The following is a 21626-nucleotide window of genomic DNA, read 5'->3' on the forward strand; positions in this document are numbered from 1 at the left end:
GATATTGCTTTAATCAAAACGTTGTAAAATATAAATTTGTTGATTTAATTTTAATTAAGTTGATCTCAGTTACCTCTCTTGCAGTCCTATGTATAGTTAGGAAGTCTATGAATTTAGATAGAAAAAGCAAGTAGTATATCGACGGTGTTGATATTGTGTATCATCTGAGTAACCGAGTACTCGATCGGAAAAATGATCGAGTAATCGAGTATTGAATTTGGTATTCCTTGCCATCCCTATAAAAAAAGTTAAACATATTCCTGAAACAAAAATTGTTATGCTTGTTAAAGTATAATATCGTAGCAGCCGTATGCGCAAATTAATTTCTTTTAATTTAATTTAGAAAAAAACTGTTTTGGTTCGTTTACTTACTGTGCTATTCGTTTTGACAATAGCGTCACACAGATTCGGCGCTACTTTTATGTTATTTGCACATTCTTGCGTTACCGGTTTGGCGGGGCGTTAATACGAAGCTGATTGTAATCTGATCGTGGAGAGCTATTCTTATCACCAGGCGTCGGTGTGGGCTTCACACTTTGGTTTATGTTGGTGTCTCCAGGACTACTGACAGCAATCACGCGCTTATTTGAGATCATAATAGGTGGTCACTATCAAAAGCCCGTTACTCTAATGTAGGTGTTGACCGAACTATAGCCCTTTTTGACCTTAAAAAGGTTTACATTATTCAGGTTCTTGTTTTACTATCCAGCACTGAGAATAGTCTAGCGCACTGGCTCAAAAATCATATAAATAAACTGCAGTTTTCGAAAGAAATATGAGAGAATTAAAGTTAATCATCGCGATAAAGTTCACATTTTGAATTTTACGAGGATTACATGTTACATGTTTAAGCATGCGACAAATTCAACATTGAATGGCGCCAAACGTTTCTTACGGGAATATGAAATCTTGCTTTTTATCTATAAAAGTACAGGAGGGCGGATAAGGTATTGCGTGTCAGTAGGTGATCTTTAAGTGGTCAGAAGACGACATCGTATATTATAAACAGCTATTTCAAAGTGTCTTCTAACGAACGTAGGAAGACAGTTTGAATAGCTCTACTTGGAGTATAGTCGTATAAATAGAATAACAAAAAATGTCAAACAATCTAAAGGCTTATAAAAGAAATCACTTGATCCAACATCCTTAACCTGCTAAATGTGCGTATTGAATCTGCCCTGGTATGAATTTGAACGCATCTATTTAACACTTACGGGATTCTTTTATCAAAAAACAGCCGGCTGGTCAGAATGCACGATATCGGAGGCTAGCTCGGATTTATACTGGTAATAAAGCCTTCTTATTTACAATTCAAGCAGGCAAATGGTGAATCTATCTTCATTGAATAAAAATAATTCGTACAGAACGTTGTTTATTTGATTAAGTTTCCTGAATAAAATAGGTTTATACTACAGTATACTCAATTAAATTGGCATTAATATGTTAGAAATGGTGAATGAATATAATTATCTAGGAGTCATTAAATGCACGCGGCGTATATTAGATATGCATTCGTCTATTCAGCAAATTGGAAAATTTTAGTCTTGCCTTTGTGTATTTTTGTGTAACAAAATCACACTGTTTTCTAATAAAAATAGCTTTTCTGATGTATAATATGTCACCGAGCTTTAAGGAATTTAAATAAATGTTTAACTGAAGTGACATTGCCATGTTTGAATATCATATTCTTTTTATCAATATATAATTTTATTTACCTAATAAATAAAGTGTCTATGAGTCAGTCTATATTCTAACGACGACGGGAACAAAATTCGGACAGGGAACAAGTGGTATGACTAAAATACGCAAGGGAGATATTTCGCACTACGGGCGTAACGGAAATAGTTTTTGCAAACAGGCAAAACGTGTGCGTATCCATGAAAATAGTTAACCTTTAAGTTATATAACCGATTAACTGAGTGAAAATAGTACTTTTATTTTTAAATGAACAGGACTGTCATTGCACCTTTTCACGTCTTCTCGAATTTTTTAATGTCTGAAAATCCTGCTTTGATACTAGACAATTTTGTATGTACAGTTTTCGCACGGTCTAAACACGTTCACACTTTCGACCCGCATAACACATCCCTTGTAATACATCAGAAATAAAACAGAAACTTCCGTAGGATATCCGTTTTTAAACAGTTTTTTTGCGCTGTTTGCTTTCAGAAATATGCTGAGCACCTATAATTACTTAGAAGCTCATGCCTTATTGTATCTTTTAAAAATATGTTCATATTGTACGAGTATGTTGTAATTCATGTTACTATAATAAACAATGTATCTATTTATATAACAAAATAAATACTCCATTTTCTTACAACTAATTTTGGGTACAAATCATGAATAGCTTTTCTTTTGTCTACATGCTTTTTGATTTTTTCTGAAGGAAATTTATGCATTTTATGTTTAGTACTGATATCTTTTATCGTTGAGATTATGAGATTAAGATTTAAACCGTTGAATGGTATTAAATGAAACGCTCCATTGATCCCGATTTATTTTAATAACAAACATGAAACTGGAATCCCGTTGATTTATTTTTAGAGTTGCTTTAAGAGTTACTAATAAATTTAATATCGAGGGTAGTTAAATAAGTTAATAGAGAAATTATCTCTAATGTTCCATTAGTATTTCAAATATTGAAGAACACAATAAAAATATCAGATAAATCAGGCAATAATAGTACATTGTATTACAGACTTTCCACTTTGAACAGCAATATATATTCACAAGCAACATATCAGGATGTATATTTTTATTGTGTTCTTGTATCGCTAAAACGGTGTTAAGTAATAACTCTTTGTATTGTTATTGGGTGTCATGTAATGGAACAGTCAGGCCTGACATTTTTAATTTAAGAACAAAAGATATATTTAATATTTTAAATTATAGTAGTGAAATATTAGGTTTAACTAATGATATATCAATAGAAAGAGTTAATTTGCAATTCTGTAAAAGTATTCTTGGTGTGAAAAAAAAACAGCCCAAAATGATTTCGTTTATGGAGAACTGGGTAGAACCTCTTTACAAGTTATTCATCATATGAACATTGTTAAATACTGGGTAAAGATATTAAGAACACGCGAAAATAAGTATATTTATTTGATCTATAACATGTTAAAATAAGATTTTGAACGAGATGAGCGTAAGGTAAACTGGTGTTCAATGGTTAAAAATTTATTATGTTCTCTTGGTTTTTATGATGCTTGGTTAGAGCAAAATGTTGGTGATGTTGAATTATTTTTATCTTCAGTTAAAGTGACATTATGCTCATATTTTCATAGTCAAATTGAGCTGAATTGCCTTTTCATTTCAAACGATTGACTGTTTAAATGGTGTTGACCAACAGTTTATTTTGAAAAATGTTCTAGATAAAATTTGAAATCTGCCTAAAATATAAAAGGACTGCACCACTCTTTTTATAAACGAAACGTTTCAGGTAAGTTCTAATTGATATTTACATAAATTCCGTTTCGATCCGGGGGTTATTTATTGTTTTTATGAAGTTAATTATTAAATTAAAATAATTTATGGCTTTATAAAAACTTATTTTTACTTCCACCTGTTCACTCAGTGTATACCCTTAAATGAGCATAATGTCACTTTAAACAAAGATTAACAGATCAATTTATTCAAAACTGGCATAGTAGACTAAATGATTCAAGCAGAGCATTATTTTACAGAAACATAGCATCTTTCCAAATTCAGCCATATCTTCGAATGTTTTTCAATTAATAAATTTTGCCAAGCATTATCTAGATTGCGTGTTTCATCACACAGGTTACAAATTGAGTCAGGTAGATGGGCACGTCCAGTAAGAATTGAAATAAATGAAAGGAAATGTAACTTATGTGGTTTATTGGAGGATGAATTTCATTTTGTAATTGAATGCTATCTTTACAATGATTTCAGGAAAAAGTATATACCAAGATACTATTGGAATAGACCGAATTATGTTTAAGTTTTTAGAATTAATTAAATCTGATAACAAAACTGTAATTAGAAATTTGGGAATATATGTATACAACGCTTTTGCTATTAGAAATAACGTTATGTACGGGCAATGATACAAGTAAAATAATGTATATATCTCAGCATTTTTCTTCTTCTCTTCTTTTGGTTGCTACAGCACAGTGGAAATATTACTCCTTTCAAGATATAAAATTCAATACTAAAAGTTTCAAAGAGAAAAGAATAAAATTAATGATATCTGAATCAATCTACAATTATTTTGATGATGATGTTTCACGAATAGCCAATGAGTTGACCTTTTTCTCTTTTGTTTTCGATTTCGATAAAGGTTGACTAAAAATTGGAGTACTATTCCCATGATTGCTTATATATTATAATGTATTGTATTGAATAATTGTTTCTCCTCTATTGGAGAAGTTTTTTAAGGTTGAGTTTCAACCTTCTCGTATATTTCAAAAATTTGAAAAAGAGATGTATTATTATCATTATCATGCATTACTCTGACATGTCATATATAGTATGTTTGTAATATGTTGTCCTATTGGGCTTATTAGCCTATTGGAAATGAAATAAATAAATTCAATTATATTTTTAAAGAATTCATGCCTGATTATTTAAAGTCATCTTATCTATATTTCCAGACAATTCTGTGAAAAACATTCCAATGCTAGTAACCGCTTTCTAAATATATACTTGTATGCAACGTAAAAAAGCTAGCGTTTTATAACTTTTTGACTTTCCCTCGCGTGTTACAAAATGTTTTAATATGCAATAATAATTTTTACATGCATTGGCATGTTATGAAAGTGAAAAATGTTATAAATCTCTGAAAGGGGGCATTCAGTTTCAAATTCAGTAAAAGATGGAATTTACAGAAAGTAAACGAAAGGTAACGATAAACATGCTTATTGTTTATTCATAACTATAGACAAATGAAGATATTGCGCGTTATTTTCGATTTCACTTTATCGAAAATAGCTTATAAATAAGGTAGTAGAGTGTGCATATTCAATAGTATGAAAGGTAAATATTGAATTGTTATTATAACTTTTTTTAATGTACAAATGTTAAACACCAAACTTGAATGTAAATCGAATACTCTGTATTCTATTTGATATTGTACTGTTTCCGTTCCTTAATTCAGGTTTTGTTTTTGTTTTAGGATCGAGCTCGATGTCAACATTATTGTTTGTCTATGAATTTAGTCTCGGTTTATTTCTTAATGTCAGCTGTTTTGCGTAACGTTAGTTGTTCTGAAGTGACATCTATTTCTAAACAAACCAACAAAAACGGTAAGATGAAGTTTGGTCGTTTTTTGTTGTTTTTCCTTTCTTAATTTTGTTGTTGTTGTTGATATTGTTGTTCTTTATTGTTGTTTTTCTTCTTCTTTTAAAATACAAAATAGAATGGATAGAAAACTGTTTTTGTTTGAAAGTGTAATGGCTGACAGTATTTTTCTTGCAATGATACTTTCATTGTAACAAACCTATGTGTTATTTATATACTTTTCACAGTACATGTATAATTCATAGAAATTTATTTGGTTAAACATTTAAACATTACAATCTATATCAATGATTAATATTTACAACACTGTATTTAAATTAGAGCATTATAAATGAGACTGAATTAAAAACATACATAAACAGACATGAATATCAATGACACTGTATCATAATATCGTAGTCATCATTTATGGCATTGTATAAAATTTACATAATGATTTATGACACTGTATTATATTGCAATCATAATTTATAGGACTTAGGATAACATAGCCCGTACATTATATATGGCACTGTGTTTTAATAACATCATTTATGACACTGTATTGTGCAATAATCATCATTTATAACAATTTATGACACTGCATTATACTATAATCATCATCTATGACACTGTTTGATATTATCATTATATATGGCCCTGTATTATTTTGTCCTTGGAATTACAGTGTTATATTTACATTGTCATTGATATTACAATGTTATATTCACATTGTCATTGGTATTACAGTGCTATATTTTCATGTTATTGATAAAACAGTGTTATAGTGGCATTGCTATTGACATTACAGTGTTATATTCGCTTGTTCGATCTCCTGCGAAATTTCTCCGTTACACTTAATCACGAACATTGGGTCTAATGGTAAATTTTGTCTCTCACGACTGATTTAGAAATAATGTGGGGTTAAGGTCAGTGTCTTGTAGAGTAATTGATAATTAGTGGTTAGTTATCCAGAAAGGCCGGTTAAGTGAGTCAACTGTCGGTTGACATATTATGAAAATGTGATAAGTCGACAAAAGAAAAAGAAACAGATAAAAATAAAACAAATTAATTAACACAATATTAATTTATTTGCTGCTGTTTTCTTTTTCTCTCACTCCAATGCGCACGCATATCCAGACACACACGACACACATAATTGATTCCAATCCTTCTAGTACAATCGATATGAACCTGAAAAGCTCATTATACGTTTATATAACCATATTTGTCAAACAAATACACAGAGAATACGTGTAATCGATATATAAAATCTCTAACTTGTCGTATATAATCAAAAATGCTAATTTAAATTTGCCGTAGCTTTCGGCCTTGCGGCCTTCTTTAATATATAATTATATATTCTGATAACATAAGCATACTTAAAATAATATAATGTCACTGGGTACAACAGGTATTTATTATTTACTCAATTTCATAATCATTGAATAGCCGTGCTATTTTTAATCATGACTATACAATGTTTTGGTAAGGGCAAACTGAATCGAAGTTTATCATGTCAGACACTATATCGAATTTTATCATGTCGATAAACCTCCTGATAAACTTAATTTGTAAGTCACTCTAAGTATATCAAACACGTGACATATACAGTAGGGTGAACGTTTCGGTTGTCAAAAATAGTGTTTTTCGTGCGTCCGTTTTTCGTGTAACGTGCCTGCGTATATCGTGCAACGTGCGTTTGATGAACTAGTTTATTAGCTTTTAACGTTTATCGTTTTCCGTGTATCGTTTTACGTTTATCGTGCGTTTGAGAGCGTGCGTTTGCTATCGTTTAGCGTGCGTATGCGCCCGTTTATCGTTTGGTCCAGAACGTTTTAATAACGTGCGTCTGCGTCTGTTATTAGTTTAAAACATATAGTCTAAGCGAAATGATGGTAAACTTTATATGATATTATTTTACAGTTCCTTTATTTTTTAAGTAAACTCTTTTCTATAAATAACAAAAATTTAGTGTTGTTAACTCTAACATTCCATTTAGTTTGTGACCCTATGATGAAGTATCATGAACACCGGACATCGACACGCGTTATTCACATCGGAGATTAGGAATTTAATTATATTTTACAGACGCCAAGGATTTAATTACTCTTCCATTGCAAAGTTGCTGTTACTTAAACATTCTGTGTAAAGAAAGCAGACAGGGTGTAAGAAATTTTTTGCAGAACTATCAACAAACGGGGAACATAAATGTACTTAAAAGGTACGGTATGATTGTTTTCTTTTGTTTTGAAAAGTTATAGGCAACTTCATATGACTGTACAGTACAGTACAATCTACTGTACTTGTTGTTTAGTAAATTTAGCTTAAAATCATTACAAAAGATTTCGTTTGTTTTAAAAAGTTATAGGCAACTTCATATGATTGTAAAGTAAAGTACAGTCTACTACACTTGTTTTTTTTTCTTTTTTTAGTTAATTTAGCTTGAGAACATTACAAAAGATTATGTCAATTAGCGCATTATACACAGATAAAGACTCCATAATATCCCACCGACATTGTTTTCAGAGACACCTTTCTTATTTGTGAAGGGTAAATAACGGCCGGTTTTATTGTTATTGTAAATGCGTGGAATGCAAAGGACCAATCAAATCTTTTACATAAAGATCAATTGTTATATCAATAAAAATAATAGAAAAAATATAAATGTTTGCTGTCTTACAATCAAGCCTATTTTAATTTACTAACTTTATTGTTATTATATATGAATATAATAGGCAAAATATTGCTGTTGAACGTATTGAAACGTCTGGACGAAACGTTTTATAATTTTGCGTGCGTTTCAAAGCGTTTCGAGAAAGCGTAAATAGTTTAGCGTATATCGTTTATCGTTTCGCGCGCGTTTGCGTATTTCGTTTGGTATAGCGTGCGTTCAACGTGCGTTCGTTTAGCGTGCAAATTGCGTGCGTTTTTCCCGAGCGTTCGTTTTGCGTGTGTTAACTAAAACTTTCACCCTACTGTAAACATTATGACATTAACGTGTAGTTACATAATATTTAAATACATGTATATTAACATACTTAATATGCATGTGTAAGTAAACAAAAGGGCTACCAATCTATTTCTACATCATTGCAGGTCATACCCTCTTTATTCAAAGAAGGCAAATAACCTTTAAGATATAAAGAGGATATCATATGAGTGTAAAGTCAATGCTGGATTAATTGATCTTAATTAATTAATTATTATTATTGATATTAATTTATTTATTAATTAATTAATTAATTAATTAAGTTGAATAAAATTATATTATAAAAAAATATTATTTTATTAAACGAGTTCAATAAATTTAGCAATGAAGTGAAACAAATACAATATTCTTAGACTTTTCATCACATACTAACAATAGGAACTGTATAAGGTAAAAAGAATCGCATTTTTATTGACTCGTGTATAGTGTAACGCAAACATATAACCCAAATGACGTCAAAAATATGCACGGCCGTGTAATATCGCGAAGAATCACAAAAACAACAAGGATATGTGATTGCCATAAAATGTTTTGGTTGTGTTTAAATAATGAGGTGCGAAAGCAGACACAAACGTGTAATGATTTGAAAACTAGTTTACACTTACTGTTATTGCTCACGTGATATTGTACACGGAGAACGTGGTTTAGAACGGTCCGATAAAATGTCAATTTTTACAACATTTCTAAAGGATTTAGTTAACAATATGTGGATATAAAGTAATTTCAGTATATGTGTTCTAATGTCCGATAAGAAAAAAAGTGAAAAAAGTGAACTTTTGTCTGAAAATTCAAAAAATAAACGTGAAGCCACGTCACCTTTGTTAGAGGCCAATGACCCGGATTGCACGGACTACTCGTATGGTGATTTACACAAGTGTAGTGAGAAGTGTAGTGATAACAAAACGCAACGGACAAATAAATATAGGAATAAAAAAAGCAAACACACTAGTGATAATACACAAACTGTAAGTAGTCACTTTATAGATTGGCCTATGGCTTTTTCCGGCGCTGCATTCGGAATGATTCAGCCGTCATATGCTACGAGCCCGCCGCCAGCTATGGGGTTCGGGTTCCCAACGCCAGGCGCTGGATTCCCTTCAAATCCACCACAATGGGCGACTGAACTCATAAATGACGTAAAAATGATAAAGGAAAAACTTCATTCTATCGATAAAATTGAGAAGTCAATTTCATCCATTAATATAAAAATGACAGACATAGAATCAAAAATGAAATCATTCGGTACTAGGATCACTGACACTGAAAAATGCTGTGAATACTTGTCTAAGGACAATGATTCGATACACACGAAGTGACCTGAAAAATATAAAAAAGGATTTTAACTTTGTATAATCACTATCCACTCAGATATGCGGGGTGCAAGAGAAACTTGAACAACAGGTTATAAATCTAGAAATGCAGTCACTGCAGAATAACCTTTTATTTTATGGATTTCCCGAGGAACTAGACGAGAACTGCGGAAACCTAATAAAAGAGCTATGTAGAGATACGTTGAAATTGTCTGACGCTGAAACATTTGGGTTTGAGAAACCCCCCTATCGTCTTGGAAAACGTTCGCCTGGAAAAACACGTCCAATTTTAGCACGTTTTATACAAAATCATCAGCGAGAACGTGTAAGGTCCGCGTCTTTCGATCAAGCAGACGACTTGAGGGATGTAGCACGTGGGATCGGGATTCAACTACCTAGGGGCAGTGCGTGATGCTAGAAGACCGCTGTATCCGAAAAATGGAAGAGGCGAAAAAGGCCGGTAAAATTTGTAAAATTCATCGGAACAAAATTATTCATTAATAGTGTAGAATACAAACCGAGTAGTGATTACTAGAGATGTCATGAAGAGTTATCCTTAAATGTACTGTGTTGGAATGTCAACGGACTAATAAGACATATTACTGATAATGATTTTATTTCGTTTATATCTAGTTATGATTTAGTGTTTCTAAATTAGACTTGGATTTCGAAAACTGACTTATATAGATATGATATTTCTGGATTTACTTGCATTCAACTTAGTGGAAATAAGGTAAAGAACAGTAGTAGAGGTAGATACAGTGGCGGTATTTCTTTATACTTTAATAATGATATTAAAAGATATATATAACTGTAGCAGAAATGAACCAATATGGATATATGTGGATTAAATTAAGTCAAGAACTATTTTCATTTAATGAAGATGTATTTATATGTCACTTGTATATACCTCCCGTAAATTCTAAGGTAATTAAACTGGAGGAATTTGATTTTTTTGAAAATTTAGAAAATGATATTTTGAAATATAACGAATTAGGCAAAATATACGTAACTGGCGATTTTAATAGTCGTACCGCCGATTTGCCTGACTATTTTTTATTTGATAAATACTTAGACGAAAACTACCCTTTTGTTAACCGAATAAACATACCCGAACGAGTTAACAGAGACCACGTGATTGATACGCACGGGCGTCGTCTGCTGGATTTGTGTATATCAACCGGTTTGTCGATAGCAAACGGTAGGGTGTCACATGACCGCGATACGGGCGATTACACTTACTGTTCACATCAAGGGCAAAGTACTGTAGACTACTTACTATTAAACCGGCATGATTTCGACTCATTATTGAGTTTCGAAATTCTCGATTTCAACTCATTTTCGGACCACGCGCCTTTAACGTTTAGTTTGCCTAGAAAGAATTTAAACAAAAACTATCAGTCAGTACCTTCCGTTAATAATACATCTATACAAAGAATTGTATGGGATCAAAATAAAGTCAGTCTTTTTACAGAAAATATAAATAATAAAAGAAATACGTTTTTGCAATTATCAAACGCTTTAAATATGGAACCAATAGATGTTGTTGTTGAAAACTTTTCATCGGAACTTTTAAAATCTGCTTCTGATGTATTCAGACAACAAACAATCGTAGAAAAAATTAATACTCGCCAAAACAAAAATAAATGGTTTGACTATGCTTGTTTACGCGAAAAAAAAAGCAGTTCAATAGCGTCCGAACTAATTTCTTGCGTAACAGAGATAATGATGATATCAGACGGAACTTTGTGCACGCGCGAACAAAATATAATAAAGTTAAAAAAATCGCGAAACGGAAATTCAAAATTAACGAGGGCAAAAGACTAAAAGATCTAGCAAAGAAAAATCCTAGAAATTTCTGGATAACCCTGAAAAAAATAAATAAGAATGTCATAGACAACCCAGAATCTCTTAATATTAATGACCTACGTGATCATTTTAAAACACTTTTTGGGGAAACCAGCTCAAACGATATGAGTGGTAATGTCTTCGTCGGTTCCGAAATTCCGGAAATTGATATAAATTTTACAGAAACAGAGTTACGAACTGCCAATTTTTTTCGCAGAAAAATAAAAATCGCCAGGCAGTGATCAGATTACTAGCGAAATGCTAAAAACCTCATAAGATATTATTTCCCCCTTTTTTATTAAACCTGTATAACAAATTATTTAATACAGGGGAATATCCAGTAAGTTGGGGTGAAGGAATAATCGCCCCCATATTTGATAAAAGGAGATGTAAATAAGGCTGAGAATTATCGTGGCATTACTCTTATTAATACATTAGCAAAAAAACCTATTCACAATTACTTTTGAATAGGTTAACTTCTGGTCAAACAAATATGAGAAAATTTCCAAAAACCAATTTGGCTTTCAAAAGGGTAGATCGATAACTGATTGTATATTTATTCTCCATTCTATTATTCTTAAGGTACTTAATTCTAGGAAAAAGCTATATTGCGCCTTTATAGATTACCAACAATGCTTTGATAAAATTGATAGATATTTTTTATATGAAAAACTTGCTGCTGCAAATCTCAGTTCCAAATTTGTTTCGAGCTATCAAAATCGATGTATACTGTAGTAAAATCTTGTGTAAAGTTTAAAAATACATATTCCGATTTCTTCAATTGTGATATCGGTCTCAAGCAGGGAGACCCGAGCTCGCCTCTGCTGTTTCATGCTCTTCGTTAGTGATATAATACAAAACATAAACACTGACATAGATGATATATTTAGTCTAAATGAACAAAAATTATTTCTCATTCTATATGCAGATGATCAAGTGCTGTTTGCAATGTCCCCTGAAAAGTTTTACAGTCAATGTTAAATGACGTCGTTGTTTATTGTAATACTTGGGGTTTGAAGATAAATACGTCAAAAACCAGGGTCATGATCTTTGAAAAGGGAAGAACCACAATTTTTCTTTTTATATTAATGACACACAACTTGAAATAGTAGACTCTTTTAAGTACTTAGGAATTACTCTTTTTAAAAAATGGGCAATTGGTCGAGGACACAAAAATGTATTGCTCAGCACGCATCGTTTGCATTATTTAATTTGTTTCGTTTGTTTAACAACGCAGAATTTACTTTTTCAAAGAAATTTTACTTATTTGACACGTTGGTTGGTTCAGTTCTTAACTTTGGATCTGAGATTTGGGGGCACCATAAGGCCAGGGAGATAGAAGTTCTACACACGAAATTTTTACGACGAATACTTTGCGATAAACCGATCAACCAACCTATCGGCACTATATGGTGAAACTGGGCGTTTTTTCCCTTGAAATTATGCGAAAGATTTACTATGTTAAAATACTGGATGAAAATATTATCGCAAAAACTCAAATTCACTGATTTTACAGACATTTCTAATGCTAAAAAAATGAAACACTGATTTTAATAGACATTACGCACGAACAAACTGGGCGTACAAATCAAGACTATACTAGATAGCCATGGTTTTAGTTATATTTGGATCACCAATTTAAAAATCGACATTCCTTTCGATGAAATTAAGAAAAGAATTTATGATTCGTACATGCAAACATAGTATGGGGAAATTAATAATTCAAATCGACTTAATTCATACGCGATATATAAACATGAATTCGAGCTTGAGAAATACCTTAATACATCATTACGAAAATAAATACCCGAATAGCATTAACTAGATTTAGAACTTCGTCACATAGCTTAAATATTGAAACCGGAAGATATAATAACATCCAAAGAGAAGATAAATTATGTAGGTTATGTAATATGAATCAAATCGAATCGGAATACCATTTTCTTCTAGTTTGCCTTTTTATCGTGATTTAAGAAAAAAATATTTTCAGCCTTACTTCTGTCACTGGCCAAATATCAAGAAACTTGAGTTACTATTATCATCACGTTCGAATAAAACTATTTATAATGTAACTAAATTTTATATACTATGCGAATCAAAGTCGCGACGCGTAAATAAAGTTCATACAGCATGTTCAATCTATAATTAGTTTAACTCACGATTTTTTCCCGTATTTAGTTGGTTTACTACTAGATAGAAGTATTTTAAGTATTTACACGCGCACGAGAATCTCATTTTAACGCGCGGGAGGTATAAACAGAAACCTTGTGTAGCTGATTCAATTTATATTTAAATGACCAGTCTTTTTTTCTTGTAGTTTATATTTAAATGATCAGTCTTTCTTCTTGTATCAAAAGTAAAATATTATCAATTAAGTATTAATCATAATTGAATATCATGTACTTCTGTAAACCATGTTCTCTTTGTATATAATTATACTCTGTATGCTAAAAACATTGTAAAATGTTTAATGTTGAATAAACTATTATTGTATATTGTATTGTATACTTACTATTGATTTTTTATCATTTAGATGTGGTAAGTTGCTCGCCAAACCCTTGCGAAAACGGGGGTTCGTGTGTTCAAGACGTCAATAAGGTCATGTGTAACTGCGGAGAGGGTTTTACCGGGTATTTGTGTGAAATAGGTATAAGCTTATGATTCTATTTTGTTTTAATTACAACATTGATCATATTGCAATACTTATATAAGTTTTGAAGCATTTTGTAAGCTATTCCCTTTTACATATTGACGTGTACGTGTAATGTGTATATCTATTTAATCATATGATTATCTCCCTTTATAAATAATCAAAAGAAAATATAATGTTTCAGAATATTTACTTGTTGTAAATATTGTTGAAATGTGATTAGATTCATTTATTGTTTGATATAGATACTGTACAGGGTAACCTTTAATGAATATGTGTGTTCATCAAGTCCGTTTTACAGTTGATTAGTTAAAATGTGCTTCAGTATCTCTCTTTAGTTATTGATTAATTTGAATGCTTATTTCTGCAAATAAAGTATCTTTTGATAAGGAAGAATGTGAAATAGTTATCTCCCTTTGATTTTTGATCTCCTTTTTATAATTGAAGGATATTGATATAATACATGTGTCTAAATCTTTCGGTATTATTTCCGTTTCTTTATCGACGAATCTACATCGAATGCTATTCCCGGGTATCCCCTTTCAGATATTGACGAGTGCAAGTCGAACCAATGTCCTAAGAAAGCAAGATGTGTGGACGGAAGCAACTATTACGCGTGCGTCTGTAAAAAGGGATACAATGGTGAAAATTGTGAAAACGGTATCTAAGAATTACTTATGGCCGATATTATATAGATATATCCGAATTATGTTATTCTTTTATCAAACTTTTAGCATGGTGACGGCCGCATATTCTGTCAAGCGTAGATAAGCCTTCTCGTCCATGCCTTCTGATCAGGGTGTGCTCTGTTTGTTCAATCAGTGCTTGTTTTACATTTCCTTTAACCCATTACTTTATGAGCAATTCGTGAAAAATGGCTGTTTTCATTGAAAAGTCTCCCGTTACAAGTTCAAATTGCTATAAAAATATAAAAATATAATGTAAAAAATGTAATGGGTTAAACATGTTGAATGATTTTGTTAAGATTGGGATATTAACTATTCTATTTAATCTATAAAGCATAAAAGGTGTTAACTATTTTCGTCTCTATCGTGTACTTTTTGGCAATTTACAACACTTTCTGTATTGTACCGCTGGACAGTTTCCAAAACAATTTACCTATACTTTACTCGGTTTTTGCGAAATAAATCAAGTTTCTCTAAACATATCTCATGAAAAATGATAAGGGATAAAGTTTTAAGAAACATTAAAGATAAAATTAAACATATTGTATGTACCTCTACCCAGTGGCTGACTAAGAAATACTTATATATCAAACTGTTGTGGGTTCAAATCCTGACTGCGATTTTTTTTCCTTCTTTCTTTTTAAATATTAAAAGATTAGTTGTTCTACACGGGTGCCATTTCGTGCCTGTAATGATAAATATGAGAGTTTCCTCAATATGTATCGTTAAAAAGTCACCATAAAACATTAACAGTTTTCAAAAAATAGAACTATAAATTTTTTTTGCCATATTGACACTGACCTAAAACCTAAACATTGTTCGGCATCTCCCGAGATCTTGTCTTGATTCAAGCATTAATTTCTTTCAGAAATTGACGAATGTGCCTCAAACCCGTGTGAGAATCAGGGGAAATGTGTGGACGGTATCAATACGTACTGGTGTACATGTAAAGAAGGGTTTATTGGAGAGAGATGTGAAGGTTCGTGTTGTGTAATATATCTTTATATCTGTTTAATATAAACACTTATGGATGTGAATTATAGGCCCGAGGCCGGCGTGTGATATGGTATACATAAGATAAAAATTCAATGAGGAAAAAATTGCCTGTGTGTTAAACGTCATAAGGCCAAAACAAAATGATCTTGAGGTTCTGGTAACATGCTGAAAAATAATAGGATAGGTAGGTCGGAAAAACTTTTTATTTTTATTTTTAATTAGTATTTTACTAAAATGTAACTGTTTGTCAGATATATACACTACAGGATACTCCATTTTTGCAATAACATGTTCTAGGTTAGGTGCGGAAATGCAGGGTCGGTCAGGTAACTGGAACCACAAGATCATTTTGTTTTGGCCTTATCTCGCGTGAATGAGTCTCGCGAGAATTGTCGTTTTTTTAAATGAACGAATAGTTTAGTATTAATTTATAATAATTATTTGAAAAAAAAAACAACAACAAAAAAAAAACGTGATAAAACAATTTAAATTAAAAAAAAGAAATGCTTTTATTTAGACACGTGACTAAAGTGCTCGCTTAAGAAAAACAACATCCAATGAAAATGCGTTATTTTCACCACGTGGTTTACAGTTGCATCGGGGTTTGCCTAAAATACGATAGTGACTATTTTGACGAAAGTGAGCGTAAGTGACTTTAAAAATATGAATTATAGCGTTTAAATAGAATTTTACAATAAAGTTGCAGTTTGCAGACGAATAATATTAAAAACTTATTATATTCATTATCCAAAATAATCATAATATTGATTTAATCTCAATTTATTTGCATAAATTCTATACACAAGTTCTGAGATCGTCCTTTCGCTCGCATTGAAAAATACAAAAGTGACTTATAAGATATCAAAAAGCTTTTAAATTGGAATTTATGCTAATATTGCAGTTTGTAGACGTATATTATCAGAAATTGATAATATTTATTGTCAAAAATAATCGTTGATTTTTTTAAAATCATTTAGATGATTTAATCCTCATTTATTTGCATAATGTTAATACATTAGCTGAGACATCTATCTTCCTTTCGCTCATTGTGAACCTGACGAAAGAAACTTATTGAATATCAAATATAGCGTTTAAATAGACTTTAATATCAATATTGCAGTTTGAAGAAAGAACAGTATAAATACGTTACATTAATATAGTTTGTATAAGTATCACAACGATCATTATGTCCCGATTTTCAGAGAAAACATATACGTACTAGTATTTCAAAATATATTATCAAATTTCAACAACATTGACATTGTTTAGGCATGGAGATTATCTTGCTTGATTGATTACGTGCAAACTGGTGTTGTTATAACAGTTTCGCACCCACTTCAATTGACAATAATCACGCGTTCATCCCACGTGTATGATGTTTAATGGCGATGAAAGAAAACTTCAAAGTCAGTGTACAGTATATTAAATTTAAAAAATCCAACTTTCTTTCTACATCTATATAATTTTATAACATGAACAAAAATCATAAAACTCAAATCAAAATTGATTTTGCATAATACATTTCTTTTCTTTGTTTGTACTTATTTGTTTTTTTTTTGTGATTCCTACCTTTATAAACGTCAGATAAACTTAATTCATATTTTTCCGTAAAATTATATTGTCAGTATTTATCTTTTGCACTTCGAAGAAGGAGAGATGTCGGTCGCTCGGTCTATTACCTGTTCGTTTCCAGATGCTAACTTGTGAACGCTTCGTCGTAGGGTCATGAAAGTTAATAGGGAGGTTGGTAATCACTGACAAATGACTGTTATATATGCTCTCAATGAGCCGAAATGGTAAAACCTTTTTCTGATGGTCAGCTGAGAAGACTGGTCAAAAATCATGAACGTTGATACGGTGGTTGCTCATCATTGGTAGATGATCTTTATTGATTTTGGGGTTAATAGTTCAAAGATCAAGGTCACAGGAACCCAAAATGCTTTAACAGTTTCAGGACAATAACATGAGTATGCTTTGGCCGTTTCCAGACAATAACTTGAGTATGCTTTGGCCTAGGATCATCAAAGTTCAAATGGACTTTTGTTCAAAATATACATGTAACCAAGTGCTATTATCAAGGTTTTTGCTATTTTTCAAGAATGGTAACTCTGTCGGCCTTGTTTGATTTTAATCTTAACTTTGTGTGATTATGTCCCCTTGACCACATTTGCTATTTGCTCAACCATAACGTTAGGGTCACTTGAGGTCATTCTCTGTGTTATAGAAGTTGTTGGTCATTGTGACATGTAGATGTGTTGGTTTTACTTATTATAAAATAATTATATTATTAATAAGGATTTGGATTGAGGAATTAGGATTTGCATGTTTTATTCATTTGTTCTTAAAAGTTCTAATGTCAACTAAATGAAGACTTATAGTAATTAAATACAGTTGTGGATTTGATAAAAGTTATTTTGATAAATTTGTATTGAGTGTTAGAATTCAAGATGGCAGCATATGTTCTTATCTTATATAGTTAGGTATTCCTAGAAATCACTGTTTCTATTTGTTATGCACTGATGTTTGCAATTTACAGTAATTGCAGTACAGAGATAATATCACAGTGTGAGTGACAGAGGTAAAGTTACAGAGTCTGATCCACCATTGGTATGTTATATTATATTTATATGTCAGTGTTTATATTTTTGGACCTACATGTATATTTTTAAGTTAAGCATAATGTATATTGTTTTATAAGTAAATGATGAAGTGGTCACTAAATGCAGGTACAATATGATGTAATACATTTAAAGATGTATTTTATGTGTACATGATATATTTAGATGAGATACAATGAATGGACTATTCATATAGACTGATCTGTTTATAGAATATTAGATTAAGTATATATAAGGTACTGTAGTGTATACAAATGTATAAAACTGTATATTTCATGATAGTATGGGATGTTTGGTATTTATACTTTCAGGACTTGATAACAGTGATGTAACTGTGATGTAGATGTGATGTAACTGTGATGTAGATGTGATGTAACTGTGATGTAGATGTGATGTAACTGTGATGTAAATGTGATGTGATGTGATATGATGTGTATGTTGTATGATATATGTATGACATATGATGTTTGATGTGGAGATGAACTGTGTATCCTGTTATATATAGTGTCCACTACATACTAGTATTAAATCGAAGAACCAGTATAACCCTCAGTTTTGTTCTTTATTTATGCAAGGCAAAAAAACATCGGGGTCAGATTCGCACAGATAAATTTTAGTGACCTCGTGTACATAAAATGTTCATGTATGATCGCAACAACACGTAACTATGCAATATCAAAGGAAGTTAGAATTTCTTTTTTCTTGCATTAGATATGGCCCTTCCTTACTTTTTATACTGTATACATATTTCACAAGTTGTGTAACTTCAATTACTGACCTTAACAAAAATTATACTGCAGGCGTATAAATATTTAACTTGTAGTAAACTGGTTTAATATTTCTCTGCTTGTTACAGTGGCGAAATTTTATTTTCAGTTTGTATGGACAAGTTTTGATATAAATTACGATATTACATCATTAAACTGTCTTTTTTCTTTTAAAGAAATAGACGAGTGTGCATCTGAACCATGTAAAAATGGCGGCATTTGTTTTGATGGTAAAAATACGTATAGATGTGAGTGTCCAAAAGGTTTTACTGGAAAGCAATGTGAAAAAGGTTTGTTTATATATTTCATTTATCTGACAATATGAAATGTTGAATAATTTATAAGTCGTTTTAAAAAGTGAAAATACAGGGAAAATAATAAGTTTCGTTTCATTTTCTTTTTAAAACGTCGTGTAATATCAAAGTTAAATATCGCACAAGGATAACTGTTTGTTTCCACTAATCACGTTTTCAAAAAAGATATGACTCCGACATAGTATTCCGCGTGGGGAAGGCGACGTTTTATAACACACATGACATATTTGTAAGTGATTAAACGTTGTTTACTTATTATGCAGTGGTCGTAAAACTGAAAATAAAATTGAAAGTTTCGACCGTGTTACTATCTAATCTTTTTTTTTAAACTACGGCCTTTCACTTTCGGTTTTAAACTAACAATGGACGAAATCAATGATATATGAAAATATTACATCTTTTTCAACAAAATAAAATAAACGAACAGTTAAAAAAATTAAATCATCAATTATCTGTAGTAGATCCTACAAACGGCGTTTAAATTAAATTGTCTTTCGCTTTACAATTGTATTGTTAAATCTTTTCCATGTTAAAGCCGCCGTGTTTTAAACGTAGTGCCTTCGCCATCATGCTTAGAGTGGTTTCACATAGGTCAGTAATACGGCCATTTCATGTTTTATATGATATCTAAATTGAATATATCTGTCAGAAAACATTATTCCCTAAACATCCAATTTCGGGATTAATAATTCCACTTCGGCAAGAGGATATCGTGAAAGGGGAACCTACTAAATGTTGATATTGATTCGGCCTCGATTTTGCCTTTTTACTGATAAGATAGCTATAAACTTAATTATTTTGACTGTAATTTATTTTAAAATGCACTTTATACTTGCATATGGTGAATTCATCAAACGATCGTGAACGCGCTAAGAGTCGCATTTCTGGAAAAGTAAGTTCGCGAAACCTCGCATTTGTATGAATGATAATTGGCAAGAGGATCCGAATGTAAATTTAAATACGGACCATTTTGAGACAGGATACTTGGAAAAACGGTTTTCCGGCGTGTTTTGGTTAACGATAGTGCAGGTTACCTGCTGGTAATGATTCTTGGCGTGCTCCAAATATAATATTACTTGGAACCAAAATAGCCTCCGGCAAAGTTATTATCCATTATAAGTGTACTACCGGCGAAAGTTTTCAAAACCTCACTTGGAGCTACTCGCGTTCCGGAACACCCTTCAGGCCTGCTGTTCGAGCTCCCTTGTTTAATTAATATAGATATTTATTGGCTGAATAATGCTTAATCTAATATCAAATATGGTACCTGATTTTTTTCAAAGTGTAATAATAGGAAAACTTCAAGGCAAAAGTATGTTATATTTCACAAACTCATTCCATATACTTTTGTGATAATATAGGTAAACTTTGAAAACATGCATTAATTTTGATAAAATTAAGTGATTTTTTAATAAGAAAATGGTCAAAAACTGATAAAAAGCAGGGTAGGAGAAGAATTTTATAAATATGTCATAAATTTTGAGAAGAAACAATCATTTTTCTTATGTGGAATGATATCTGAATATTACTATTTGTTTCTTAACAAAAATTAATGGGAAAACATTTTTCAAAAGATTTTTAAAGGTTCCTTATTTCTGAAAAAAAAGAGCCTTGCCTAACATCCTAGCTTAAGTTAAGAAAAGTGGCCATCACTCGATTTCAGTACGGTAAAGTATGTTAACAATTTGTATACAGATGGCCTCTAAGGAATACATTTGATCTATGTCATAATTTTTTCAGTTTGTTTGTAGGGCCCGTTAGGGTGGTCCTTCCTTTAACGAGCTTTGTAGTACCTTGAATCTGCTGCCTGTAAAGCTTAACTTTGTACTTGTAAATGGCATAAAATGGTCAGTTATTTTATTATTTTTATGTCAAGCTTCATGTTACAATTAATAAAACTTATTCATAAACTTAATAAAATATCAGTCAAAAAGGTTTGGAGTTCATTCTAAGAACGAATCACTTCACTTCCACTTCATTGCAAGTAACAGCTTGTTACGCACAGGACCGAATGTACTTTTTGATGGCAATGGTCTGTGTATCAAAGTGGTACCAAATGTCTTTATGCGTTTCGTGTTCAAAAAATATCTGACAATTGTTATTTTGTAGTTGGATATCAACCAGTATTCTTTTTTTTAGAAAATAGAGTTAATTTACATTGTCTGCTTACTGACCTATATCTTATATTTCATTTAAATATTATA

At 31.4% G+C, this 21626-nt stretch overlaps 2 protein-coding genes across 2 annotated transcripts in view; both read left to right on the forward strand.

The window, feature by feature from the left end:
- The window catches only part of LOC132758562 (uncharacterized), a 223406-nt gene that overhangs the window by 143622 nt on the left and 58158 nt on the right, over positions 1–21626 (forward strand). The window lies entirely within an intron of this gene.
- The window catches only part of LOC132758566 (fibropellin-1-like), a 34768-nt gene continuing 17979 nt past the window's right edge, over positions 4838–21626 (forward strand). The window contains exons 1-6 of the mRNA XM_060750242.1: positions 4838–4864; positions 5138–5267; positions 13925–14038; positions 14588–14701; positions 15596–15706; positions 19285–19398. Coding sequence (XP_060606225.1) covers positions 4838–4864; positions 5138–5267; positions 13925–14038; positions 14588–14701; positions 15596–15706; positions 19285–19398 — 610 coding nt within the window. The remainder of the gene's footprint in view (positions 4865–5137; positions 5268–13924; positions 14039–14587; positions 14702–15595; positions 15707–19284; positions 19399–21626) is intronic.

The sequence above is a fragment of the Ruditapes philippinarum genome, unplaced genomic scaffold, assembly GCF_026571515.1.
Source record: "Ruditapes philippinarum isolate M1 unplaced genomic scaffold, ASM2657151v2 ctg773_1_1_1_1, whole genome shotgun sequence".
NCBI lineage: Eukaryota > Metazoa > Mollusca > Bivalvia > Venerida > Veneridae > Ruditapes > Ruditapes philippinarum.